The sequence below is a fragment of the Macaca thibetana genome, chromosome 10 (assembly GCF_024542745.1).
Source record: "Macaca thibetana thibetana isolate TM-01 chromosome 10, ASM2454274v1, whole genome shotgun sequence".
In the NCBI taxonomy this organism is placed as follows: Eukaryota; Metazoa; Chordata; class Mammalia; order Primates; family Cercopithecidae; genus Macaca; species Macaca thibetana.
In genome coordinates, this window is record NC_065587.1 from 24281906 (window position 1) to 24290500 (window position 8595).

Genomic DNA, 8595 nt, shown 5'->3' on the forward strand with positions numbered 1-8595 from the left:
TGTAATCTCAGGTGCTTGTGGGGCTGAGGCAGCAGAATTGCTTGAACCTGGGAGGTCGAGGCTGCGGTGAGACAAGATTGCACCACTGCACTCCAGCCTAAGTGACAGAGTGAAACCTTGTCTCATTAAAAAAAAAACAAAAACAAAAACAAAAAATAAAATAAAAATAAAAAGACCATGTGCTGGGCCATAAAATAAGTCTTAATTCATTTCAGAAGACTTAAATCTTACGGAGTATGTTCTCCAACCACACTGGTCTTTAAAAGCACACCAATAACAATAAAACACCTAGAAAATCCTAAAGTATTTGGAATTTAAATAACATCCCTTTAAATAACCTATAGGTCAAAAGAAAAAAAAATCACAAGTGAAACTAGAAAATATCAAACTGAACAATAATGAAAACACATCAAATTAATATTTATGGGAAGCAGCTAAAGCCATACTTGGAGGGAAATTTATAGCTAAATGACTGTACTGGGTCGGGGAAAGAGAGGCCTAAAATTAATGACCCAAAAGTCTGCCTTAAAAAAAAGCTAGAAAAACTAAGAACAAAGTAGGCCTGAAATAAATAAAAGAAAGGAAATACTGAAACCAAAGAGTAAAACTCGGCCGGGCGCGGTGGCTCAAGCCTGTAATCCCAGCACTTTGGGAGGCCGAGGCGGGTGGATCACGAGGTCAGGAGATCGAGACTATCCTGGCTAACATGGTGAAACCCCGTCTCTACTAAAAATACAAAAAAAAAAAAAACTAGCCGGGCGTGGTGGCGGGCGCCTGTAGTCTCAGCTACTTGGGAGGCTGAGGTGGGAGAATGGCGTGAACCCGGGAGGCGGAGCTTGCAGTGAGCCGAGATCACGCCACTGCACTCCAGCCTGGGAGACACAGCGAGACTCCGTCTAAAAAAAAAAAAAAAAAGAGTAAAACTCAGTGGAATAATGATAGAGAAAACAAGGCTAAAAAACCGGTTCTTCGAAAAGATTAATAAAATTGAAAAGCACAGCTAATACCGGACTTTCTATTTTTTATTCGTTTGAGTTTTTTGTGCTGACTGTGCATGGACAGGTTCACATGGGTGCTGGGTTCACACGGGTTACAGGGGGAGGCAGAAGGAGCGAGCAGGCCACAGCCTCCAGAGCGCCTCCATTGCAGACAAGCACGCATGCGCTCCTCTGTGCCGCGCCCCTGCTCACTGCTGGATCCTGCGGATGCTCTGCACCTGGAAGGTCTGGGCGTGAGAGCCCCACTCCCGGAAATGCTTGTAGTCACCGGAATGGTGATCGCTTTCCAGCACATACTGAAATCCACGGTAGCCCGGAAACTGGGAGCAAACCCAACTGAAAAAGAGAAAAGGCAGAGGGTTACTCTACAGAGACACCAGCATGATGATCAACACAGGGGCAAAGGGATCTATGCACACGCACACAATTCTAGCCATCCTGGCCTTTCTTCAGTGCTCACAATGTGCCATGCTCTCTCCTCTACCACAGGGCCTTTGATCGTGCCATTCCCTTTGCCAGAAGCACCATGCCAGCCCGTCTTTTCCTAGACAAGTTGTATTTGTCCTTCATGGCTCAGCTTAATTATGAGGGCAATCTGACTCGTTCCCCAAATCAGGCCACAGTCCCTTATTATACCTTTGTAGCACTCATGTAATTCGACGGTTTTCAAATTATTTGTAAAATATCAGCCTCCCCTGCCAGCAGGTAAGCTCATGAGTGTAGGAACGTGTATGCTTTGTTCATCGTTATCTCCACCTGCCTAAATTTATAAAAGTCTAGCACAGAAGAAGGGGGTCCCTAAATATTTGCTGAATAAAAGAACAAGTGAAAGAATGGGAAGTCTTGTTCTTTCTCCATTCCCCCTCCTTCCTTATCCAGAGGCACTTCCAAGAAAAAAGCTATCACTTCAGTCCATTGATTTCTTTTTTCTTTCTTTCTTTCTTTCTTTTTTTGAGGCAGTCTCACTCTGTTACCCACACTGGAGTGCAGTGGGGCGACCTCGGCTCACTGCAACCTTTGCCTCCTGGGTTCAAGTAATTCTGCCTCATCCTAGTGACTGGGACTACAGGCATAGCCACCGGGCTAATTTTTTATATTTTTAGTAGAGACGGGCTTTCACCATGTTGGCCAGGCTGGTCTCGAACTCCTGACCTCAGGTGATCCGCCCACCTCAGCTTCCCAAAGTGCTGGGATTACAGGCGTGAGCCACTGCGTCTGGCCCAATTCATTGCTTTCTACTCTGTTCAGGACAAGGATTGGTGTCTGGTTTTCTAAGCCTCCATTTCCCTTTCTGTAAAAGAGGAAGTGAACTCAAGAATCACAAGGGGTCCTTCTTACTCTAAAATAACATGATTCTTTGGTGGTTCCTGAGAAAACCAAAGCAAAAAAAAAAAAAAAGGGGGGGGGAAGATGAAAAACCCTACCTCCCATCTTTGCCCCCTGCCTACCAGGAGCCAAGGGGCACCTCAGAAAGCGGCTCTGATGTCCTCCCTAAATAAGAATCTCACACCTTAGCCTTCACCTGCCACCTCCTGGGTGGAAAGGAAAGGACCAGTCAATGCTGAGTTTGAAGCTGGATTGTTACCTACCTGCTGATGGACTTTGAGCAGGTTGCTTGAGCCACACCTGTTTCTTTATGGCGGGGGCATTCATTCTCCCTTCTCCTGGCCATAGACCCTGTTGGCTCTGCTCTCAGCCAAGTTGAGAAAATGAGGCTGAATCTAGCAATGACCACGTGACCAAACCTAGCCAATCAGAACACCCCATTCCTGTGCACATGGTGATTGGTTCAGAGTTGAGCACAGGACCCAGCTGGACCAATGAGCACCTTTCTTGGAAACTTTAATAGAGTCACTGAGACCGGACACTGTCTTTCCCTATGGCCGGATGTAAAGATGAAGCTCTTTACATTCTCGTCTAAGAATATAGCCACACACAGGCAGGCAGGGCAACAGGTCGGGGGTTGTGGAGGGGAGACAGATACCTGCTGTAGCACCTGGATCCAGTTGCGCTTGAAGCTAATTACAGGGGCCGATAAATATCTTTTGGGCTTAAACCCAGTTTGATCTGCATTTCAATCCCTCAAATTCTGCCCGATACCTCTCTGTGCCTCAGTGTTCTCCTCTGGAATGTGGGCATCAGGGCACAAAAGTCCCCAGCACACAGTTTTCACAGGAGGTACCCCTACCCTTCCCAATATTCCCTCCCCTGCCAGGCAGAGACTTGGATACACTTACGCCCCAGAGTGGACGTGGAAGGACCCTACTTCATTGCCTTCCCACCCCATGGCCTGGAGGGAAGGATAGTCATCGCTCAGCTCTCCTTTCTTGCCCAGGAAGTTCTCTTGCTCGAAGATTGTCAGCCTCGAGTCACGGTGGTTCTACAGGAACAGGAAACACAGTCAGACCACCAGGCTCCCAGTTGGAAACCCAGGAGCCTCTCCTGGCCTCCACACTCCCTGCCCTTGTCTCCCAAATCAACCTTCCTTGCAAACCTTTTGGAAAGGCAATAAGGCAACAGGTACCAGAAACCTTACCATTTGCCCTTCCAGAAATTTCCACAAAGAAAATAATCATGGAATAAATAGGCTGCAAGAATGTTCATCATTAACAGTTTTTTCAAAAACAAACAAACAAAAAGGAATCAACCTTTACGTCCGAAATTGGGGATCCAGTGGTAAGCTGAGGTATTACACTGTGGTTAAGAAAAAGGGTGTAGAGGCCGGGCACGGTGGCTCACGCCTATATTTCCAGCATTTTGGGAGGCCGAGGTGGGCGGATCACCTGAGGTCAGGAGTTCAAGACCAGCCAGACAAATATGGTGAAACCCTGTCTCTACTAAATACAGAAAATTAGTCAAGCGTGGTGGCGCATGCCTGTAATCTCAGCTACTTGGGAGACTGAGGCAGGAGAATCGCTTGAACCTGGGAGGCAGAAGTTGCAGTGAGCCAAGATTGTGATATTGCACTCCAGCCTGGACAACAAAAGCGAAAACTCCATCAAAAAGAAAGACAGAGAGAGAGAGAGAGAGAGAGAGAGAGAGAGAGAGAGAGAGAGAAAAGGGTAGAGATATCATCTCAAATCCTTCCTATCAGGAAGCAGCTGCCACTTACCAACTGATTGAGGTTAGACAGGATTTCTGAGCCTCTGTTCTTGTATCTATAAAATGAAACTAACCATACCCATTTTTCAGGGTTCTTTTGAGAACTAAATGAATTCAGAAGTTGGAAACTGCTGAGAATGAGGGATTGTATCTGTTGCAGCCCACCACGGGTCCCCATATTAGCACAATATCTAGACTGGTTGCAGAGTAAATGAACAAATGGACTTATGCACAAAACGGAATACTAGGGAGCTATGAAAAATGATGGAAGTGAGATTTAATCACCTAGACTGATGATTGTGATATATTTGCTCAGTGAGAAAAGCTAGTTTCCAAGCCTTAGACTCATTATGATTCCATTTTTGTGGCAAAATTATGTGTGCAATATAGATAAGATATATAGATATATAGATATAGATGTAGATGTTTATCTGGATGTGTATATACATAGAGACATAAATGTATAGGTTGAACATTCCTAACCTAAACATCCGAAATCCAAAATGCTCTAAAATCTAAAACTTTTTGAGTGACGACATGACACTCAAAGAATGCTCACTGGAGTATTTCAGATTTTGGGTTTTTGGATTCAGGCTGCTCAACCGTAGGTATTATAAATATTACAAAATCTGGGGAAAATATTCACAATCCAAAACACTTCTGGTCCCAAGCATTTCAGATAAGGGATAATCAATCCTGACCATACCAGGATTTTCCTTCAGAATTTTGGATGGTAAATATGGTGCCTTATGTCACTTTAAATTAATAAGAGTTGAAAAATAAAATATACTTTTTTTTTTTTTTTTTTTTTTTTGAGAGACAGAGTCTCACTCTGGTGCCCAGGCTGGAGTGCAGTGGTGCGATCTCAGCTCACTGCAACCTCCATCTCCTGGGTTCAAGTCATTCTCTTGCCTCAGCCTCCTGAGTAGCTGGGACTACGGGCATGTACCACCACGCCCAGCTAATTTTTTTGTATTTTTAGTAGAGATGGGGTTTCACCATGTTGGCCAGGCTGATCTTGAACTCCTGGCCTCAAGTGATCCACCCGCCTGGGCCTCCCAAAGTGCTGGGATTGTAGGTGTGAGCCACTGTGCCCGGCCTAAAATATACCTTTCTGAGCCTCAATTTTTTCATCGGTGAGATGGCAATAATAATGCTCACCTCCACCCACACTCCAAAAACAGCAATAAAATGTAAAATTAGGAGCATTGATATCGAATTAGGAGCAAGAAATGAAACCCTTCATCCTCACTGGGCCCTACCATCCCTGGTACCCAACTTCTCTCAGGGTCCCTGAATCACAAAAAAAAAAAAAAAAAAAAAAAAAAAAAAAAAGGCACAAAGCTGGCAGGGGCTCCTGTCAAAACCAGGGCTGCTGTGAGCAGAGAGTTTAAGGTGGGCTCTGGCCAGATGCTATATGTTCTTCTTCCCAACAACATTGGTACTATTGCCCCATTTCAAGATGAAGAAACTGAGGCCAAGAGAGGAAAGAGACTAACAGCCCTTGTCACACAGCTTGAAGTGGTGACATGAGAATTTCGGCTCTGGGACATTTGATTCCCAAGTGCCCACGTGAGGGGCTCGGGCCTCCCCGGGACGCAGAAGTGGTAGAACTCACAGCACAGGCCACAGGCCGGAAGGAGGTGAGCCTCTCAGAGGGGTAGGCCGTGTTGCCACCCCAGGCATCCCAGCTCGGGTATTCGCCCCGTTCCAGAACGTACTGCTGCCCTTGGAATCCAGCATGCTCGAAGCCCACCCACCTGCAGACAGAGGGTAGAGCGTGCAGGAGGTAAGCGTCCCCTTCACCCTGCATTCTAGACCAGCAGATGGGTCTAGAATGGTCACAATCACAACCATTCAGGGGTGATTGTGCCCCCAGGAAACACTTGACAATGCCTGGAGACATTTTTGGTTGTCACGATTAGGAGAGGGGCTTGGAAGGCCATCTATCAGGTAGAGGCCAGGGATGCTGCTAAACATCCCATAATACACAGGCCAGCCTCCACTGCAAAGGATGATCCAGCCAGAAACATCAGTAGTGCCGAAGTTGAGGGACCCGGCTCTAGACCTGACTTGCTGTGTGTCCCATAGGTAGGGAAACTGCTTCACACAGGTGCCCTGACAACATTGCTCCTCTGTTGGTTTCCACAGAGGCCGCAGAGTCAAAGCTGATCACAGACTGACCTCACCTTGGTGGAATTCCCTGTGATCCTGCCAGGGTGTAGGAGACGGGCCGTTTTGTGAGGAGCTACTGCAAGGCCATCTCTTATATTCCTCCCTCTCTTGTGGGAGGCTTCCACAAGGCAGTTCCTCATCTGCCTGTCTGGCCACTCAGACGTGGGGCTTTCCACCTCACCGCCCCACAGGTGACAATAGCAAGCTATTGTTGAAGCATGGAAGCAGTTCTTCAGCCACAGGGTTCCCACCATTCCTGCTGCCTGTCATTCGGCCCCCTTTGTTTTGGTGTCATCCCGTAGGACAAGGGACACAGGAAGCTGACACCGTGCGCACCTTGCCTTTGCTGTCTGTGTAAGTAATAAACTGTCTGAATCTATCCGAACTCATTATCTGCTTACTGGCTGAGTCTGTCAGCCTGCTGGACATACCCCTAGAAAGTCTCTGTTCCCATCTGACCCCCATTCCCCACCTGCACAAATCAGAAGCTAAAAGAGTATTTACTAAAGCATGAGATGTGTAAAAATCACCCAAGATGACCTCAGGTGGCACTCACAGGCATAGGATTAAGTGACTCCAAATCTCCTATCTACTTTCCAACCTTCTAGAACCTTCTATCCAATATGGTAACTACTGGCCACATCTCCTAGCTACTTTCCAACCTTCTAGAACCTTCTATCCAATATGGTTGCTACTGGCTACATCTCCTTTCTGTCTACTTTCCAACCTTCCAGAAATTTTTTCCAATATGGCAGCTACTGGTCACATCTCCTTTCTATTTACTTTCCAGCCTTCTAGAACCTTCTATCCAATATGGTAGCTACTGGCCACATCTTTCTAACTACTTTCCAACCTTCTAGAGCCTGCTATCCAATATGGTAGCTGCTGGCCATATCTCCTTTCTACTTGCTTTCCAACCTTCTACAACCTTCTATCTAATATGGTAGCTACTGGCCACATGTAGTTAATTAAATTTAAACTTAAATAAATTAAGATTAAATAAAACATTCCGTTTTCTAGTCATGCTGGCTACCTTTCAAAATCCTTAATGGTCACATCTGGCCAGTGGCCCTGAAATGGACGGTGCAGATGTAGAACATCTCCATCATTGCAGACAGGTCTACTGAATGGCACTGGTCTAGAAAGTCTTGGTGTGTTATTATTGTGTCCTTAACACCTCTCTACATCTCACAATCTCTCTCTCTCTCTCTCACTCTCTTTTTTGTTTTTTAATTTTGGTTTTTTGGGTTTTTTTTTTTTTTTTTTTTTTACAAAAAATGATCGGGCCACATGCTTAGCAACAAGACTGTTTAGCTAAAAATTAATAGCATTAAAACATTATATTCATTTTTATAGTTACCTTCTACTTTTGGTGAGTGATGTTGGCTTTCAATTTATGGCTAGGAGGGACATTTTTAGATCCAACCCTGGATTCTAAGGATCTTCTCCCGCAGAGCTGCCTCATCCAGTGGGCAGGGTCTGGGTAAATGATACCCTCCCACTGTTGGGCCGTGCACAACCTGCATAACCTTACATGGCAGTCCTGCACACTCCTCAGCGCTTCAAGAGGGCACACTAGGAAAAGAGGACCTAGAATAGCTAAAAGTCCTAGCACCCATCTCTAGGTCCCTTCCTGTCCACCCTCTACCCCAACTCAGTATCCCCCTAGACTCACGCTCCACTCAGCACTTTCAAAGATCGCACAGTCTCGAAGCCAAGCTCCAGCACACTGGGGCACTCGGCCGTGAATTCGTGCCGCCGGCCCTGGAAGCCGTCCTCATCCCACACCACCATCTGTGCCAGGAAAAAAAAAAAAAAAAAAAAGAAGGTGGAGATCCGCATCAGAGTCCCATGGAGGGTGAGGGGTTGGGGGCTCACCCCAGGATCTGGCAGGTAAAGCAGGGATTGCAAACTCAGATGCCTCCAGGAGCCAGGCAGGCAAGGACAGTGAGGACTGTGAGACACTAGAGAGCACAGGTGCCAGGTAGATGGGTGGCCTCTTCCCAGTGCCACCAATGGTTGCCAAGTGGGAATGCAAGCCAGACCTTCCAATTTCTCAATACGATCCCTAGATCTGGACTTTTATGTGGTTCTTCTAGGCTTTTAAAGGCTGATGATAAATCCAAAAGCTTTATAAAACAAACACACACACACACAGAGATGGTCAAAGAAATCATGCCCAAAGACTGCAATCTCTGCCAAAGAGTGTAACAGGTCAACTTTGGGAACCAGAAGACCCAAGTTCACATTCGACCTCCCTGTATGTGACATACAAGTCCCTTCTCGACTCTGAGTCTTGATTGCACCTCTGTGAAATAGG

The 8595-nt window shown here is 46.2% G+C and overlaps 1 protein-coding gene across 1 annotated transcript; it reads right to left on the reverse strand.

The window, feature by feature from the left end:
- Nucleotides 1–1004: 1004 nt before the first annotated feature.
- CRYBA4 (crystallin beta A4) lies at nt 1005–8069 on the reverse strand. The gene is made up of 4 exons (XM_050745975.1): nt 7951–8069; nt 5719–5860; nt 3236–3378; nt 1005–1334 (listed from the first exon to the last, which is right to left on the reverse strand). Exons 1-4 carry the CDS (start codon nt 8067–8069, stop codon nt 1187–1189), a joined length of 552 nt encoding a protein of 183 aa, XP_050601932.1. The 3' UTR covers nt 1005–1186.
- Between the last annotated feature and the right edge of the window lie 526 nt (nt 8070–8595).